This window comes from Cotesia typhae, unplaced genomic scaffold (assembly GCF_013202065.1).
Source record: "Cotesia typhae breed Kobodo isofemale line unplaced genomic scaffold, CoteBio_Ctyphae contig_4, whole genome shotgun sequence".
Classification (NCBI taxonomy): domain Eukaryota; kingdom Metazoa; phylum Arthropoda; class Insecta; order Hymenoptera; family Braconidae; genus Cotesia; species Cotesia typhae.
In genome coordinates, this window is record NW_027423748.1 from 10,751,387 (window position 1) to 10,771,786 (window position 20,400).

Below are 20,400 nucleotides of genomic sequence, written 5' to 3' on the forward strand. Positions count from 1 at the left end.
AATTATTGAATACTATTTACATTATTATTATTAATATTATAATTACTAATTACAATTAGTAAATGATTTATAAACGATATGTAATTGTCACAATTGTTGCAAAAGGAAGACTATTATATCAATAATAATAATAAAATTTAAATGATATAAAATACTCGATATAAAAAAATATTATAAAATCAATCAATAGCTTAGATTAAACTTATTAATTAAATATTAATTTATAAAGTCATGACTTTTTAAAATTACAATCGTAAAACTATACAACTTATTCATTTTTACATATAAAACTTAACAAATTTATACAATTAAATAAATACTTTAATGAAATGTGATTACTGATAAAACTATTATTTAATTTAATAAAATAAATATCTAGTGATATGAAATAATTATTAATATAACTAATAGTCTCCAGTTTTATTAAAAAAAAAATAATAAACTGGCACGCTTGGAAGTAAATTTAATCTGTGCATCATCAATGTATAATAAATTTGTCATTTTAATATCATAATTATTAAATATAAATAATTTATAAAAAGGCACTGGTATCAGATCCCTGATATAATAATTATTAAATAAAAAGACTTAACTAACTCTAGTTGAATCAGTATTTACATTTGTATACGTAACAATATTATTAGTACTTTCGTCAATAACTTGAGGCGGTTGTCGCAATAAATTTAACAAGACATTGTTCATAACAAGAGGTATATTCGCTCTACTACCTTCTAAATTCGCATGATTTTTGTGCACCCTCAAAGTGCCATTGCCAATAATATTAGTTTCATTAATTATAATATTATTATTATCCTTCGGGGCGATCGACGTCGTCGTTATTGACGTGGAAGACGATGTCGAACTATGATTGCTATCTAACGAATTATGATTATTAATATTGTTGTTATTACTGTAATTATAATTATTACTATGATTGATATTTTTTAATGGAAGATTGTGTTGAGAGTCAAGGACCGAGGAGCTCGGCCGGGTTGATGGCAATGATCCGCGGAGTGAACTTATAGATGAACCGAGTGAGCTACAATTTCTATCATCTAAGCTTATCTTTGAGCTTCTGTCATTATTTTTATTATTAATATTACTAGACAATTGTCTTGAAGTTCGCTCGTTCAAAGAGGCTCTAAGACCGTTTTTAAATGCATTTATAACTTTCGCGTTATTTTTCAATCTCAGGTTGTCCAGCGTTTTGCTCCTCTCGGTGGTATTCAGGGTCCCAATTTGGGAAAGTATGTTGTCGAGGTGCTCGCGGTCCTCTGGGGTTATCTCGCGCCGAGGAAGCTCGCTGGGCTTTGTAGCCAAGTCCGGTTGTCCGATTTTCTTATCAACGAGACTCGGGACGATTTGTATCGACCGCGGGAGCTCGTACTCGTCGGTCTGGGGCTTTATTATCACGCCGGAACTCTCCGCTAGTAATTCGAGGTATTTAGGTAACTCTACGTCCGAAAGACGAATTGTTGTTACTGTTGTGCTGCTCGTGTCTTGCAGGAACGGTTGCATATCACGGCTTCCTTCTGAACTACTTGACTTCCATGAATTGCCTGAAGATAAAATTTTTTTTGTGGTTTAGTATATTAAACGAAAATTTTTTTTTTATTAATTACAAATGAATTTTGCCCAATGAACTTTGCTAGTTTCAAAATTATTTATTGAAAAATTTTTTTTTAGAATCGAAAAACATTTAGAAATGTATTCATAATTATTATTAATAAAACCAATGATTTAATAGCACCAAAAAAAAAAAATAATAATAATAATAATAATAATAATAAATATTAATAAAAAAAAACCTACCTGAATAATGAATTTGATTCTCGTCAGCAAAGTAAGCCATGTTAGAGACGCCTGCAAGCAAGCACGAGCCATGCAATGGCCAATTTGAATCAAAGCACAATTAAATAATATAATTTGTTAATTAAAATGATTTAAAAAGTACACATAGATAAGTACATCGATAAAATAAAAATCATAATAATATAAATGATTGCATGATTAAAAAATGAACTTTGAAACATAAATGTATTAAAAAGTACTCCGCGGTTATAACCAGAATTAAAATAACAAAGGCATGCATTAATTTAATTAAAGATTAATTAAATAAAGTTAAGTAATAAAAAATAACCAACCTCGTCGTGCTAAATAGTGACCCGCATGCACGGGAATTAACGTCGCGTCATCGGTGTTATTTTTCAAGAGCGTTATTTCCTCGAGGCAAGTTTTGAAGCATGGTCTGCTGTCTAGATGACTCCAGCAGCGAGACATTAATTGATAGAGCGCTGGGGGGCAATTTATTGGTTTCGGCAATCTTCCTCCAGCTTGGGTAACGTACTGTAATACTTCACCGTTCGTCCTGGCGGGGTATGGCTGTTGTCCGAGGGAGGTTATTTCCCACATCAGGACCCCGAATGCCCAGACATCACTTCGCGTCGAGAACACGCCGTCTAATAGAGCTTCTGGCGGCATCCAACGGACTGGAAGCAGTCCTTCGCCTTCCTGATGATGATAATAATAATAAAAAAAATTGAAAATTTATTCAATAAAATTATTAATAGAACACACTTGAAGAAGAAATTCAAATTTACCTTACGGTAGTAATCATTTTTATAGATATCCCTTGCAAGACCAAAGTCTCCAATTTTAACCACCCGATTTTCGCGATTTTTCGCGGAAACGAGACAATTTCGACAAGCCAAGTCTCGATGAACAAAGTGCAAGCTCTCTAAATAATGACAACCACGAGCAACATCTTCGCACATCGCCAGCAAGTCCTGTAATCTCAACGCGCGATGATCTGTCGGAGGTAACGGACGACTAGATCTCAAATAACTCAATAAATCTCCCGCTTCCATCAATTCCAGGATCAGCCACGGTGAATCCTGTTCAAGACAAACTCCCAGCAACCTTAGGACGTTTTTGTGTTTAAATTGACTCATCAGTTGAGCTTCTTGTAAAAATTCAGTCTTTTCATGGGCTGTAGCGCCTTTGCGCAAAGTTTTTATTGCTACGGGTGTTATTACTCCTGGACCGTCCAAATCTTTAGCATTTCCTTGAAAGACTTCGCCAAAAGCGCCTCTTCCAAGGAACTTGTCTTTTTCCACCTGATGCTTGCTTATTTTCATTAGCATTAATTCTTCGTTGTCATTCTGCAAAGATGATACGTAGAGCGCGTTTGCTTGGACAAAATTACCCCTCGGTATTTCCCTGAGTGTCGCTAATTCGACATCTGACATCACTGGCGGTAAAATTGACTTTTTGACTTCTTTACGCCGTCTATTGTACACTAAAACCAAAAATTATCAATTAGAAATCATTTTTTACAATTTTTATGCCACAAAAAATTTTTAATATAATACTTACAGCAAAGGAAGTAGCAGAAACAAATTAATACAATAATAACAAAAGGCACACTTAATCCCAAAATTAATCCCAAATGCTGTTGGCTCGCCAAAGTGGTCCCGATAGTATCAGTAAGGTCGATAATTCCGCTGGTCTCGCTCCACTCGCCAGGCCCGTAAGCATTAGTAGCTTGAACACGAAACCTGTACTTCTGATTCATTTCCCCGACGATTATCCAGTAATTGTCCGTACCGGTGTAATAAAGCTTCCATCCTTCATTATCTTGAGTAGCTTTTAAGCCTTCGAGATCGTTGTCGACGATTTTACCCTCCAATCGGTACATCTTGACCTGAGAACCGTGAGCTCGAGCCGGTTCCCAGTTCAACTGATAAACGGAATTCCTGAGCTTAGTGACGCTAGGTTTTCCAGGAGAACTGGGGACATCTCCAGAGGTTTGAAAGGTGAATCTCGCGTCCGAAGGCCAGACGAAATCGTCATGGTAATTCGGATACCGAAGGATCAATCTGAATTTGTAGAGCGTTCTTGACATTAATGCGCGAATGCAGTACTCAATTTTGTTGTCTTTGCCGACGACAAAATTATTAGCGACTTGCCATTTCTCCAAGCCAACGGTAGTGAACTCTAGGGTGTGATTAACGGTTACATTGACCATCGGTACCCAGGAGACATTTAGAGTATTGACACTACTCGCGACATTAGTCAGATTATTCGGCTCTGGATACATGCTGACAATCTGGCCTTCGCTTTCCCCATAAGTATCGTTAGAATCAGCCGGGTAGGCTCGGATATAGACCAAATAATCCTGCCCAGGAAGCAGAGGCTTTAAAAGCTCCATGAACCTCCCATCAGCAGCTTTGCTGAGAATCTTAATCAACTTTTCCCCTTTTGGACGCTCTCCATTAACCAATCTAAGAGTCCGCCAATGAATTTCGTATCTTACTGCAGCTGCGTTCAAAATCCGCGGAGCTAGCCAGTAAACTGCTGCTAAAGTTGGCGTACAAGACTTCACCGTGACATTCTGAGGCGCTGAAGGAGCGCCAGCAGCAGTTCTCAGGATAATAGGATTCCCAAACTCGCGTTTAACTTTGATGATATCGCTGTAGTAGTTGCTCAGCGCCAATTTAAACTGGTACATCGTAAACGGGTGTAAATTTACAACCTCAAACTCTTTCTTGTAAGTCTTGAACTCCAAGACGTCGTTTGTATCACAGGTTGATGAATCGTAGCATCTTGAAACCTGAATTGTGAACAGAGTTCCCGGTAGATTGTATCTCTCGCAGCCTAGATGGGTTTCCGGGTTCGGTAACTTTACCGTGATGCTATTAGATTTCTTAACCAATTCTTCGACGGTGTAAGACATTTGGTATGGAATTAAGCAGTCGGAATTCGGGTATGACTGCAGTGATTTTCCAATCGCTTTGATGGTTTTGATATTATCGAAGTAAATTCGCTTGATGTCCTGCTCGTAGGGGTAATTTTTGTTGACGTAATGAATTCCACTTCCAGCAGCGTCCAACCAGTAGACATTGATCTTGTCCGCTGTTAAAAAAATTGGAGGTAGTCCACGATTGAATCCTGAGCTTATCACTTCGCTGCAAACACAGCCATTGATACCCGCGATGTTTAAATCCTCCTCCATTGACGTCCAGTACATCACCGGGTTGTGGGGATCCGTGTTGTCTATGGTCATCGAAGGCTTTATCAGCGGTCGATATGGACACGAGCAATCAGTGTCATCGTGGTTGAAGAAAGGCCTGATATGAGAACCGTACAGATCTGATTGCAAAATACTTCCATGCTTTCCTGCCGTTAATTCAATCCAGAACAAGTCACCAGTCAAAGGTGATACTTCCAAATTGATGATATTTCTGCTGTTTGTTACTATCTTCTCGTAAATCAACGTTCCAGAGGACTCCCAAGCGGTCAAGTCCAGCTTTAAGATACTGCTGACCCCAGACTTGCGTTGGTATTCAGACCAATACAGATTTCTTGATATCCAGTCGACGCACATTGAAGTAGCAGTGTTGTTGAGTGACAATATTTTCGTCGTATTGGTACCGTTAAAATTGGCCATCACTATTTCCTGCATTTCGTTGATCCAATAAAGCTTATCATCGAGGGTGACGTAACGCATTTCAATGGCGACGTGTCTCGTCAAAATAACTTCACTCTTTAAATCAAGATCTACCAATTTAAGAGCGTCAACCGATGCAACGATCAATTGAGGCACCGGATCTTCGTTCTCTGTCGAAATATTAATCATGTCAGCAAACGAGCCTGCTCCGACTTCCGTGAATGCTTGTACTTCAAAGTAGTATGTTGTATTCGCCCTGAGGTTATTCACAACGTACTCCCATTTATCGTGCTGTACTTCCAGGCCATTGAACACATCGACATTTTTGCTATTGTTCAAAAACCAGCAGTGTAAATTGTAACCTTTTATAATTCCATTTGGATATTCCGGTGGATCCCAACGGAATGTTATAGTAATATCAACATTATCATTATGATCATGATCATGTTCATTTACATCAGTATTGATTGGTGCTCTGTTGAACTCAACAAATCCACGAACGTTTGTAGGCTGTGTAGGTTCGCTCTGAGGCGATCTTAAAACTTTTCGAGTGTGCATCGCAGCTCCCCAGTAAGTAAAAGCCTTGATAGTAACCTCCAACAACGAATACGGCAAGATTTGCTCAGAACTGTTGTACAACATCGTAGTATCCGTCGTTATTTCAGGATTAGCGTTAGCGTTTATATAATTCGCGAACTTAACTTCATAGAAAACAGTCCCATGATTGATATTAGTCACAGGATCCCAGGAAACATTGAAATTACCCCAAGTGCCTATAACTCTAATGCTGTTCAACGAAACTGCGCGAGGTATCACCGTGATATTATCAGCCGTCAAGCCCGGGGGGTATTGATGCAGAGCAGGATCCATTATCGCTACCATATGCAGGCCAATCAAACTAATCCCATTGATCATTGCAGTGTTTTGGCCAGTCAAGTCGCCAATAACTGCATTTCGATCATCTTGTAGCCATAACAGATGCTCGGAAAAATAACAAAGTGGTCCTTGGATATTTGGGTACTGCAATGACGATACTTTTTCCGGTACCAACCGTTGGTTCATTGGTATTCTTTCCGAAGTAGGTGCTCGATACACAATCGATCCGCTTTCGTAGCTTCGAACTATCCAATAGACATACCGATTTTCAGTGTCTATCGTCAAACCCATGACCTGTTTTCCATTGAAAATTTCGTCTGAATGATAGTAACGCCGGTCTAGGCCATTAAGCCGCGCTACTTCAACAGCGTGACCAGTAGACCAGTATAAATACGCCTCTTGAGAGTCAATGATCAGTTCCTTGACTATCGCGAGTATCGACATCGGTTCCTGCTGAGTTCCGTTTAAATTCGCGCGAGTTATAATCTGCTGCTTCGGATTCGCCCAGTACAACTTTTTTGCAAACCAATCGACGGCTACTGTTCCAACGGAATTGATGTTCAACTTAGTTTTCTGGTGACTCGTAATATTGTAGCGATACAACGCGGAGTTATTCCCTACAAAGTACAGAGTATCTTCATACCAACTCGCATCAATGATATAGTAGTCATTGTCGTTGTCCTTCAGCATATCTTTGTAGATCAAAGTATTGACATTTTCCCCCGTAACATCACTCTTCAGTAATCCTTCATTCGCAGACCAGAGAATAGAAGCATGTGAGTTTTCTCGCAAAGTTTTTCCGCGAAACTCGCTTGACCAAGGTCCGCGGCCTGCGTGTGTATAAGCCGCTGCTTTGATAGTGTACTCTGACTTTTCACGTAAATTGTAAACAGTATGCGAGGAGCCAGTAATGTTCCGTTGCTGAACAGTGTGGCCAGTAGATTCGTCTTTGATCTCCAGTTCATAGGACCAGTTTTGCCAAGCGCCTTTTCCTTGACCGCCAAGTAGATGCGGAGCTTGCCAGGATACTTTAGCTCTCTCTGCTCCTAGAACTGCTTGAACCCCTGTTGGAGGGTTCACTGGCACCGGAACTGGCTGGCTTGCATCCATAAAGACATTTACGCTCACAAAAGAACCGTCTGATCTATCAGGATACGCGTTGTGAAAGTACCGATTCTGCCCGGAGTGATACCCTTCTGTCAATACTTCCACGCCATTTGTCCAGTAGAACAGACCATTGGCCATCGCCAAGGACACTACATTCGTGAATTTCGGCTGCTGAGTGTTTGCTCTTAGATTCAAAACTTCTCGACCATCTAGAGACACGCTTATAACCGTATTTTGAGTGTGATCTGGTACCAGTAATCTAAAATTAGTATGATCGACTGTAAACGCGCCCAAATGTGTGTCTTCTAAAATCAAATAGGGCTGAACTTCGTGTTTTATCCCATTACTGATGTCTGCCAAGTCCAAGCGAAACAAACCACCCCGAGTGACCCAAAATAAGTAGCCATTGTAAGGATCAACTTCAATATGTGTTGGTCGGGTCATGAACCCAGCCATCGCTACAGTCAATCCTTTGCCGTCCAAATTGCATCTTGCTATTTGCCAGACCGTTGTCGCGTGATTAACTTCTCCCAAAATATACAGATGGGAGTTGAGCCAATCTACTGACAAGCTCAAAGGCTTGAAGTTCGCTTGGTCCGGTCGCAATACAACAATTGGCTCAGTTTCTTTCAGTATTGTAGTCCTGTAAATGTACCCCATTGAATCGGACACGAACAATTGGGCCGAAGAAACGTGAATTGCTACTCCGCGGATGCGACCGTTTGCTCGGTAAATTATACTTGGTTCATCCAACATATCTGCGCCTTGTTTCATCACCACATGCTCGCCGCCTAAGATTAATATTGGTTGTTGTGTGTCTTTTACTGCAAAAAAAAAAAGTCACTGGTTACATTTGATGGCTTTAAATAGTTTGAATATCTGTAAAGAGGAGGTGAACTATTTACCAGCTGGCTCGGGAGGTGTCGTTATGTATGTAACCGCTGGAGGTCCATCGCCGACTGCATTCCTCATCGATACACTTACGGAGTAATTTTGATTCGGCTTCAAATTTTGGAACATATAGTGGTCTGTATTCTCAGATGCTGGTATATCCTAGTTATTTTAAAGAAATTAATTCAATATTTATTGAAAATAAGGTAACTTTTCGGTGGAAGGATCAAACAGATGCATCCCCTTGTTAGATTGTAAGAGGACGCCATGCCAGAGAAACTACTGTCTGGTTCGAGCAAATCTTTAGGGATTAATGCGTAATTTTTTGTTCTATTTTTTTTAAGCTAAATTTATTAATCGTGCTGCGAAGCGTGCAAGTGAAGTTTAGCAAAGCGTGAAATAAAGCAGACTGTCGAACCAGCGTTAACTACTAATTGCAAGTAGAATAAGTGAAAATACTTGTACTGTAAATAAAAGATTGAGCAGAGAGAACTAAAAAGTGCAACTAAAAACGTGAAAATAAAAGTTTTATTGAGAAGTAAAATAAATATTGCGTTTGATTCTGGCAGGGCGTGTACCTTGTTAAGCAAGAAGAAATCATCTCCTTGCAACTGTAAAACATAGGACAATAATGGACCGTTGGGAAAAGGTCCTGGTTCCCAAGATACAGAGACCCTGTAACTATCGACGGCTGCTGCTCTTACAATTACCGGTGCTGATGAGGGGTTACCCGCAGCTAATGTCAGTATAACTACCGAAGGGGCTGACACTATCGGCTCGGGATTGTGTTGGGACGACTTCAGCAGCAAGGCCACCCGAAACTAAAAATTTTTGTTTTACAATAATTTTTGGATTTTTAAATTTTTTATTTTGGCTCAGTTTAATTTTTTTTTTATCTATAATTTTTGATAATTAACTTAATATAAAGAAAATTTACCCTGTATTTGGTATACGGCTGGAGATTATCCACCAGAATTTGATCATCTTCTCCCCAAGACTGATTACGACAGTACTGCCAGGTTTCCGCGAGCTCTTCGTACCTCCATTGGACCAAATACGAAATTCCCGCGGCTCGCCGCTTAATGTCAACCCCTTTCCACTCGAGCCTCAGAGACGTGGCTGTCAGCGAATCCGCGACAAGAGCCGGTGCCGGTGGAACACCTATTTCCGCTAATAAACAAAACACATTTAAAATTTAAAATATAAATAAAAATAATTCAATGTCACACTATTAGTTAATGCATTCATGTGATAAACAATTTACAAATTAAACAAATTACAAAGGTATCAACGTATCTCGCACTCCGATCATTTACGGAAACGCATAATCACATAATTTGAGCCGTTTAACTAGATAAATTACTTCACCTACTCTCTATGAGCTTTACTGTAAATTCTAACCGTCTGACACTTGGCCTTTGTGACAATAGACTATCAAAATATATAATTTCCCGGCTAGTCAGTCTCTTTTGTTTCAACGACATATATATACAATGTTTTTGTTTATACAAAAACTATAAACAATATTTAAAGAGTGTAATTACGTCATTAGAATTTAATTTATCTAGTGATACTTATTTAGACTTTAAAATCATGCGATCAAGCTCTCACATAGCTGGAAATGGCTCAAAATCCTCAAAATCCCACAAATCAAAATCATCTGGTGGAGAAGAAATAACCAGCGAAAACCAAAAAAGCAAAAGCATCAGCAATAGCAGCGAAGATTTACTCAAAAGTCTCAAAGACTATCAACTGACTTTAGATTCTCTGAAAAATGACTTCCTAAAAAGATGGAAGCTGACTCAAGTTAAGCAAAACGCCTCGCTCGGTGACTTTGAAGTTTTGCGGACTCTCGGAAAAGGCGCGTTTGGTCACGTAAAATTGATAAAACACAAAATAACCTCGGAGTACTACGCAATGAAAATTTTGGACAAGCGCAAGATTATAAAGACCAAACAGGTAGAGCACACTCGCAATGAAAAAAAGGTCCTGCAGTCAATAAATTACCCGTTTGTGGTGACACTAAAGTACTTCTTCAAAGACAATTCGTATTTGTACATGGTATTGCCGTTTATCAATGGTGGTGAGCTCTTCACTTACTTGAGGTGTAAAGGGAAGTTTACCGAGAAAGTTGCAAAATTTTACGCAGCCCAAGTCCTGCTAGCACTTGAGTACTTGCATTATTGCGGCCTAGTTTACAGAGATTTGAAGCCAGAGAATATTTTGATCAGCTGTGACGGATATTTGAAGCTAACGGACTTTGGATTTTGCAAACTGATCAAAGTCAGGACTTGGACCCTCTGCGGAACTCCTGAATATATCGCGCCAGAGATAATTCTGTCGAAGGGCTACGGGAAATCGGTCGATTGGTGGAGCTTCGGGGTGTTGATTTACGAAATGACTGCTGGGTACGCCCCGTTTTACTCGAAAGATACCATGACAATTTACGAGAAGATTGTGAATGGAAAATTCAAGTTTCCGGGGCATGTTGGTGAAGATTTGAAGGACATCGTTAGTAATTTGCTCCAGGTAGACTTGACGAGAAGGTTTGGGAATTTGAAAAATGGAGTTTTGGACATTAAGAAGCACGCGTGGTTTCAGGGGACTAATTGGGACTATATTTACAAGAAAAAGTTGAAAGCTAATTATATTCCGGCTTGTAAGAACGAAGGCGACGCGAGTAACTTTGATTTCTATGATGAAACTTCGATGACAATTGAGTCCAAGGATTTGTTCACCAAAGAGTTTGCAGATTTTTAAATAAAAGGGTTTAATAATTGTTAAACTCACCTTTCAGCTGTTGAAAGTATCGATTCAACGCGTCGTGGCATCCTAGTACACAGTAGAGTTCTTTCGGCGGTAGTAATTCTTGTGTACCGTTCTGTTGAAAAGTAATTTTAGATTTAATGATAATGCTAGTAAAATTAATTCGTAATGTTTTATGTATAGTTTTTATTTATAATAAATATAAATATAAATTTAAATACATTGAGTTTTTTTTTTTTTTTTATTATTCAAGTAAAGTTGTACTTACACATGTTGATTGGCAACTTGTTTCCAGGGCCTGTTCCCATGCTGCGCATCCTTTTTCACACTGGAAAAAAAAAATCAACGCCGAGTGAGTAAAAAATTTTTATTTTTTATTTTTCATTTATTTGTTGGAATATTTTATTTAGACATTTAAAAAAATTAAATATATATGGTTTAAAAAAAAAATCAAGTCACAAACAACAGCTTACAAAATTGGTTAATTAAAAAAGAACTTTAGATAGTTATTAAGTGGCTCTAACTTGAGAATAATAAATTATAAGAATTAGTCTAAAGAGGAGCCTGTCCCTTTATAATAATTAGTCTTGTCTTCACGGTTCTTTTTAAAATGGTTTATCCCTAACCGTTATACGACGACTGACGTCATCAGTGACTTATTTCGATCCTAAATTAATAATATTTAAATTGACTTTGATGTGGACAAAAAATATCGAGCATTGTTTTAATTTTATCAATCGTAAAAATAATATTAATAATTTTGAATAAATCCTCGGTCATTGTAGCGTGAATAAATGCTATTAAAACAAGCAAAGATTAAACTAGATGCTTAACATTAAACATTCTATGACGCAAGCTCGAAACTCGCGAGTTATGTGCCAGAATAGAGCGGAGTAGTTAAGAGTGAAGACTCATTAGCTTGAAGAGAATACTGAGTTAAGGAGAGACAATGAGGAATTATAGAAAAATTATAGACGTGGGAGTTGTTAAGTCGTAATTTTAAATGTAAAATAAAATTCAGTTGATCAAAAGTAAATTATTAAAAATAAAATGGATGTTAACAATAGGTTAACGTTAAATATAAAGCAATATTGTATATGTAGGAACAATAATGAGTAGACCGGATCGTGACATAATTCATTCGAGTTAGTCGCAAATGAAAGTATAATTTTATTTTATTTTTTTATTAATACGTCGAGTACGTTCTGCAACCAGCAACCCAACCAAGCCAACTACATCACATCACAACTAACATAAAGTATTAACGTGGAGATGGCACGTGCCTTAACATTAGTATATAACGCCTACGTTCATAATACGGCCCAAGAACATCATCATACACATGTCAACATACTCCTTATTGCGGTACGTGTCCTCGTATATGCATGCATCGCTCATGTGTATTATCATTCCTCCTTTTGACTTATTGTACTGTCTTGCTCTTGACAAGACATGAATTTAAGAATTGCAATTTAACGCATCGACGTAGAGAAGAAAAGGAAGTTGATGATTATCTATATTTTAAGGGAATTGACAGAAAGAAGGAAACGAAATAAAAATATTTAACGCGACATTTATTTTATTCATTTAAAATTTATTTTTCAAGGTTTTTAGGTTGAATATTATTTTTTGCTTCAGTCAAATGATTTAATTTACTCGCGAGATCTAAATTTTTGGTTTAATCATTTTTTTTTCTTAATGTCTGATGGTACCAAAGACAATTTTTAATGATTTGATAAGCTTAGGGTAATAAATTACAGTAAGATATTCGAAATTAAATGATATTAATATCAAAAAAATAAAAATAGATAATTTTATCTTGTCAATCAAAATTAAAAAAATTTTTATTTGATATCAATATTTTTTTTTTTTTTTGCAAGTTATTAAAATATTAGCTAATGGACTTAAAAGACAACATAGATGTTTTACATTATAAGCGCCATGTAAGTATAACTCAATAGATTAAGTAAATAATCGGATTTAAAGATCAATTGTAACACTACCATCATTTGATTACGGGAATAATTTTAATATTATGACGTCTACATTATGCATACAGATTTTATTATTATTATTATTTTTATTTTTTAAATTATTATCACTATCTATTTTCGAAGCTCGTTGCTCTTGGAGGCTATCATTAGGTCATATTACAAAAGTGACTCTTATTGCTTGACAAGAACATCTCACGATTAAAAAAAAAATCAAATAATCTCCAAAAGATAAATTTTTAAATAATTTATTATTTCGATTTAATATCTCCCATTTTTTTTATCACTTGAGACCGATATTGTATAATAAACTAAACTTTCGTTACAATTATCAAAAAATAAATAACAACAAATATCATATATAAGTTCTGCGTTATTGCCAAATTATCAAATTATCGAGCTCAGATATTACATCCCCGTAGAGTAAAAACATAGTACTACATGTTTACTACACCCGCTGACAGTGGCAATGAAAAAATCGCAAGATAAGCCCGATTTCGTTTTAAAATTTAAAAATAAAATTATAATAAAACAGAGTAAACTGAACCACAGAGCAGTGCCCGTTAATTTCTCGTTTCCTCATTAAATCCTCGACGAGTACCCTGTCGAAACCCTCACCCATCACAACTCTCTTCCCGCCGTAAATATACATTATTTCATTGTGTTTATGTATTTATTTATTCACTTTAATAAATTTATACAAAATCAAAGTTTTTTATTTCCAAATGGATTAAAAATTTTGCGTAAAATAAACTTAAAATTGCGACGATTAAATTAATTTAATTTTTAACTACAATGAATAAAAAACGAAAGTAACACACATTACAGTTGATAAATTAGTGGAGTGCATGTATAATTACATTGAAGCGAGGATTGCAATGTAAATATAATAAAGTAAATTTGTATATATGAAATGATATTATTTTTTATTCTGTTACTTCCGTAGTAGCAGAATCCGGGGTCGCACGTCAATTTGATGACATCCGTTAAAAAACGACACTTGTACGCGATCCAATTTAAAGTCACGAAGCCCTACATGCCGCCGAGTATTCTTTTATTCCTATACTACTTGTTCAAGTGCATTAAATAGATATATACATATATTGTAGACGGTAATGTACTTACATGTACTCACATACATAAATATAAACATTAACATTAACATTATACATGTGAGAACAAAGTTTGTTTTTATTTGCGGTACCGATGATATATAAATTCATGGGCTGAATATGAAGCTCGATTCTTTCTCCCCATGACATTTAAACGTAACACTAGCACCCCGTGAAATGTAATGGACCAACCACGGGCAGACTAGACCGGAAACTCAGTCATTAGCACCGAGGGACCGTCCGGGTTATTCTTTTATTCCCTTGCTCGTTATCCAGTACACGCCAATGTCCAGAGCCCAATCATATGCTCCTTCAATCGACTTCCGAGACAATACACTTTTTTAAACACATATATTTAATTTAAATCCGACAGTGTGGACTTTCATTTGGAATGATAATGATACTCTTTTACTCCAACCGGCACATGTCCTTATTCCATTCATACTTTCAGTTTTATAATTATAGTACTCTCTAAACATGAATTAGTGAAAATTCACTGAAATAAGTGAATATTCACTTTTTCTAAGTGCTAATCGAACCACTTGGAATTGGCAGTGGTTCGATTGGCACTTACAATTAGTGAATATTCACTTATTCCAGTGAATTTTCACTAATTCATGTTTAGAGAGTAATTAATTTTATTAGTTTATTTATTTAATTACCTGATCTATTTTGCATCTTACGCCGCATCCAACTTCTGATATGTCATCTGTGCGGTTCTGAAACAGTAGTTTTTTTTTATAATTAATATTTTTTAAGAAAATATTTATCTTGGTTTTAAAATTAGAGGAAAAAAATTTTTTCGAGCAAAATCCTTCAAACTTATAAAAAAAACTACCATTTAAATGCAATTATTCCAAATTTGCCCCATTTTTCGAGAAAAATAAATAAATATGCTAACGAGGTATAATTTAATCAAACTAATACACTCTAATACATCTCATGCGTAGAAAGTCTACTAAAATTCCCATGAGTCTAAAAAATACACAACACGGTCCGTTACCGACCCCCGGGTCCCCGGAAACAATGTTCAGCGACTCGTGGATTAACTTTTCGTACATAAACTAAAAAAATTAAGTGTTTATAGTCGGATATCCACCTGTGTCCCGGAAGCGGCTACAATCTAACGACGTAACCCACCTGAGAATAAAGAACAAACTTAACACTCGCATAGATGTAGATAAACATAATGGCTGTAATAATATGATGTATATTTTAGATCCGAAAACACTTCCCCTCTTCCGGATTTTTACATTCACTGATTTATAATAATGATCTGAGTATGTATCAGCCTTTCGCGACAACGTAAGGGTGCCAATTGAACCGGATGAAACAATTTATAAGTTCTAAAGCAGCATTTTAATTTACCTATTTTTTACGGCTTCGCTTTTGCTTTTTTTTTTATCTTTCTAGCAAAGATTTCCTGTTTAATTTTTTTATACGTCGTATTATATCTGCTAAACTTGCCGGGCTTTTCTCAACACAGCCTTACGCTTAATTCTTCCACTAAAAATTTTTTTAAAAATATATTATTTAATTTAAAAAAAAATTGTAGTAGTCACTTATGTAAACAAAAATCGTGGGTAAATAATCGGTAGAAAAACAAAAGAACTAACGGTTGAATTGAACCTCTGGTTAATGAGCTAAGCGAGTATACCTGTTGTATATCCGAGGAGTTTTTAACTACCAACGTCTTCGTCACGGTTGAAAACACCCGCCAACTGTTGCACCTTTTTACTTAAATGTAAAGTAAAGCCCGTATATTTTATCCGTAACCGTCTCTCAAGGTTCCGTCTCCCACAACTTCGAAGCCCAATATCTCAATCAGAATCCTTAGGAATTTTTCACCACGGTAAAAAATTATTTTCTTCATGCTCGCAAATAATTTACAAAAAATCAGTCAACTTTTTATTTATATTTACAATCAATTCACGATATTATTGAGCTCCAGATACTCTAAAGTCACACGATATCGAGTGTCGGGCTAAAATTCACGATCTATATGTAATATAATATATTCATTGTCTGGCATACTTGCGGTAAGACTTTTATTTCATCAAGACCATAAAAAGGGTCATCTTAATTTTGTCTTGGCAAATAAAAAATATAAAAAACAAAGTAGATGATGATTTTGGGAACTAATTTATCTAATTGACCAAACACGGGATGATGACCTCTTGATTAAAAAAACGATCCCACGGATTCTAGATTCCTAAATTAGTCGAATTTACCCGAATATATAGGGGACGCTACTGTGTTGTTATTATTATTGAAAAGCTGGTATATAGGTACACGCTCAGAATATTTTATATGTTATTACAGCGCCAGACACCCGTATAATGATCAAAATCGTCTTACAATCCGTAAAATTGATGATAAATAACTTCTGACCACCATTGGGCTGCTGTATTGAATTATGTACAGTTCCGGTTTTGTAGATTAACTTTTAATTGACTCCCTGGACAGTATCTTTCTGATTGATCTAGATGTTGATCTATCGGAGTAATATCGAGCACGTGTCATTTTATAAACGGTATTCCAGATTTTGTGAAATATCTGAGCACGGAATCCTTATATTATGGAGTACGTCATGGTTGACCCTTCATGTTACATCGGACAGAGGATGTAACAGACAGGAAGTCGATTGTCGACCAAACGTCGATGGTATTGCATATTCCTGGTTGTTTACTCTCTATATTGTTTATTGTTTATATATATATATATATATATATATATATATATATTTTTTTTTTTTTAGGTCAGATTGGAAAATTTTACGGGCTTTAATATTAATTTTGAGTCATTAAAAAAATTAGAAAGTTACAGGTTTGACAGTTAATTAAATTTTATCAACTTTATTTTACAGATAATTAGTATCGTAAAATTAAAAATGATTTTATTAAAAAAATAAAATAATAAAAAATTAATCGTTAATTTAAGCAAATAAGCTTATCAAATTGAAATGTTTGCTATTTACATGATTAGAAAAAAAAAATAAATTGTTTGTTATAATTTATAATTATAAGTAAACACAAATATATAAAATTAAATCATCCATAACGACTCATAAGCATTGAACGTTAGATAAATTGCATAATTATCGATCAATCGAACTGTAAAACAACTCAAATGGATTGAAGATATTTTATTTATTTATATTTATATTATTTTAACCCTTCACTCTACGTCTTGCGTCTACCTAACTGGCGCCACCGAGATCGCCGTTTCAAAACAACTAGAGAAAGACATTAACCCGCGGATATCTACCCCTTTATTTATTATTTAACATCTAAAATCCGTGTTTACGCTTCGAGAAACTAACCAGCGGCCAAGTTTTAATGATCTTGCTATAAATATCTTCAAAAATCTCTCAACCACAAGTCAATTTCAGTAAACATTATTTTTTTTTTTTTAATTTTATCGCCTTCCACAGAATTTTCATAACTTCTTACTCCTATTTAGTTTATTACTCCACGCGTATTATTTAAAATCCGTAGAGCTATATACTGCAAACGCTGTTATGTAAACTTATCCAATCTGACATTGCATCTAACGGATTGCAGAAAATATATAGAGATAAAGGCATTACAGCCATTTGAAACGTAAATTGATCACATGCGAATGATAAAGCTATTTTTTATTTTATTTACAATAAATACAATAACAGATAAATTATCCTGGGCTAAAAAACAGGCCAGTCTTTTCTGCAATAAATATCCTTTATACTATATTATATTATTGTAAATAGAGCCTTGATTAATATTGAGTTTAATAATACAATCAGTAGACCAGTGAGTGAAAAATAGTGTGCATATATATTTATATAAGCGTGGTTTTATATTTTGTTAGTATGTAGTGTAGCTGGTTGGTTTGCTTATGGTTATGGTTATGATGCGCTGTCGTATAGTTAAGTTAATTAATGGACAGTACAGTCTGGCTGGAGAGTCTTTAAATTGATACGTCCTTCATCTCAACTTTTAGTTTCACTATTGTGTTTTTATTTTTCGGCTTATCTGAATTTTTAAACCATTTATTGAAGCTTACTCTTGTCTATATTAGACAGATCCAAGCAAATTGATCGCTGATAAGTGTAATTAATAATTTAATTTATAAATTAATGGTCACTGACTTTAAGATGTTGAGGGTAAGGGATTAATTTAAATTGCAGTGTTAATTTATCGCTTTTTTTGTCGTAACTTATTGTTATATTTATTTGAATAATACTTCCAAGTAAAAGCAAACGTTTTTACGTTATTCAGTGATTATAATTAATAAACAACATCATTTCTTGGCTGTCAATATAACATATCGTTATAAATAATGAACTTTACTCTCTTTAAATATTTAATATTAAATCAATGCGTCGTTATTATTTTTTTTAAATCAATTACACTTTATTGAATAATTATTTTTATTTTAATTCAAATCATAGACACTCGAAAAATTATTTTATGATTAAAAATTCCATTTAAGATCAACGTAAATTATATAAAATATTTTTTTCCAATAAATTATTGTCGCAAGTAAAAATATTTTGTCCAATAATAAAATTAAATAATAAAAATAAAGTACTTGCCTGATTGAAATCTAGGTCGGGGCATCTCGATGCACAATCTTGTTGTAAATTATCACCCGTAAATTGTTGCTCCTCAAAATCATCTGGCAATAAAGCTCTCGCAATATTTACCGCCAATACCAGCACCACTAACGAGCATATTCGTTTAATCAACAACATAATACAGTAATATATAATTTATTTTTAAATCGGTACGTCATTAATTGTTCAAAACAATTTATCAACTATTATTATTATTATTATTATTATTATCATTATTATTATTATTATTATTATTATTATTATTATTATTATTATTATTAATATTTGTAATTAATTTTAAGTTCCATCGTCCGCCTATCTACCCACTTGTTTATTTTTTTAACTATCATGTTAATCACATTTGCAACAATTATTAAATTGTTAACATATCACATATTATTTTCATATAGATAAATTTATTTAATAATTACTCAAACACTCGGAAAGTGAGAAACCATGACAGGTTTAATTGCCGATCGGTAATTAAATAAATAATAAAATAATAATGATAAATGTTTTGAAAAGCGTAGTGTAGATGGTTGTTTAAGGCTGGCGAGCATAAGAGCAACTGACTCTGAGTGGCCACAAGACACTCGACTGACTCCCACCATATACCCTTATCTCTTTCACTTCATTCTGTTCCTATTCATTCCGTATACCTATATGGTATAATACGCGATGTGCCCTTTTTACTCCCTATAGTACTACACAATGCTCTACTCAATACAACCCAGCAATCAAATGCTAACTAAGGCGTTAGTCTGATTCCTTTGGAGTGGAGATAGGGGCAATTAATTCCCGACAATCATACTCAAGTAGCCAAAATTATACTGAAGGCTATACATTCCTATAATTTAATAATTATCGCAGAGAAATAATGCACCAAAACTTGAGCGTAATTGGTACAAGTTGTCAGAACGAAATTGCATCGCCGTGGGCCAGTTTTATGTTGACGTTGGTTGCATTACCAGTTGATGCGATGAACATGAACAAGTAGATGCTTCGTTCATGACTCTTCAGCGGCACTGCACTGGTCAATTGGCAGATTGACCTGTTCTTACTATCCTCGTAAACCTTTCATTCATCTATACGCACGTGCTGCTTATTATATGCTCAGTATTAACCATTTCTAGACTTTTTTTTATATATATTTCTTTTAATAGCTCTCTGGTCATTGGCCTATTGTCTTTGCTTGTCACTATTATTGCCGCTGTTGTTTATTTCTTTGTTAATTGTTGAACAATTTTCTCAGTCGTAAAATTAATTTTATTACTTGTTATTATTTTTAGTTAAATTCAGACTTTTTTTTATTAGTTTATTGTAATTTTTTAGGTTGTTTAAAATTATTTTATCCTTGAAATATTTTAATAAAATAAAAATTAATCGAATGTTTTGATTTTTTTTTTTTTTTTTAATAAAAATTAGACCGGATAGTAAGCTGTCATGTAAGATGATTAATTTTTCATAAAAATAAATAACAATTACAATATTATTGTACGCAGATGAAAAATGGAATTTATGTTCAAACGTAAAGGATAAAATAAAATATTAAAAAGATTTTGTAAATTCAAATTCCATTGTATTGTATGCGAGTGAATGTCGATTACTTAT

The 20,400-nt window shown here is 34.9% G+C and overlaps 2 protein-coding genes across 4 annotated transcripts; one reads left to right on the forward strand and one right to left on the reverse strand.

Annotated features, from left to right (window-relative positions):
- Positions 1-6: 6 nt before the first annotated feature.
- On the reverse strand, positions 7-19,557 carry Sev (receptor protein-tyrosine kinase sevenless). Of its 3 annotated transcripts, none has more exons than XM_074242256.1 (12): positions 18,769-19,557; positions 14,855-14,911; positions 11,358-11,417; positions 11,114-11,204; positions 9,261-9,493; positions 8,902-9,144; positions 8,338-8,485; positions 3,376-8,256; positions 2,601-3,298; positions 2,145-2,511; positions 1,813-1,863; positions 7-1,559 (listed from the first exon to the last, which is right to left on the reverse strand). In XM_074242256.1, exons 1-12 carry the CDS (start codon positions 18,925-18,927, stop codon positions 589-591), a joined length of 7,959 nt encoding a protein of 2,652 aa, XP_074098357.1. In that variant the 5' UTR covers positions 18,928-19,557; the 3' UTR covers positions 7-588. The 3 variants fall into 3 exon arrangements, with proteins under 3 accessions (XP_074098357.1, XP_074098359.1, XP_074098358.1); XM_074242258.1 differs by having other exon boundaries at positions 9,034-9,144; positions 18,769-19,556; XM_074242257.1 differs by lacking the exon at positions 1,813-1,863 and having other exon boundaries at positions 18,769-19,554.
- Positions 9,815-11,101, forward strand: LOC141527030 (cAMP-dependent protein kinase catalytic subunit 1). Its single transcript, XM_074242270.1, has one exon. The coding sequence runs from the start codon at positions 9,917-9,919 to the stop codon at positions 11,081-11,083; it is 1,167 nt and encodes a 388-aa protein (XP_074098371.1). The 5' UTR covers positions 9,815-9,916; the 3' UTR covers positions 11,084-11,101.
- Positions 19,558-20,400: the final 843 nt, after the last annotated feature.

Excerpts from the sequence above, each read along its gene's own strand:
- LOC141527030 (XM_074242270.1), top strand. The coding sequence starts at position 9,917 with ATGCGATCAAGCTCTCACATAGCTGGAAATGGCTCAAAATCCTCAAAA.
- Sev (XM_074242256.1), bottom strand. The coding sequence starts at position 18,927 with ATGTTGTTGATTAAACGAATATGCTCGTTAGTGGTGCTGGTATTGGCG. Across the intron at positions 8,486-8,901 it reads ATTTCTTCTTGCTTAACAAG|GATATACCAGCATCTGAGAA; the intron begins GTACACGCCCTG and ends TAAAATAACTAG. Across the intron at positions 1,864-2,144 it reads TCACTATTTAGCACGACGAG|GCGTCTCTAACATGGCTTAC; the intron begins GTTGGTTATTTT and ends GCTTGCTTGCAG.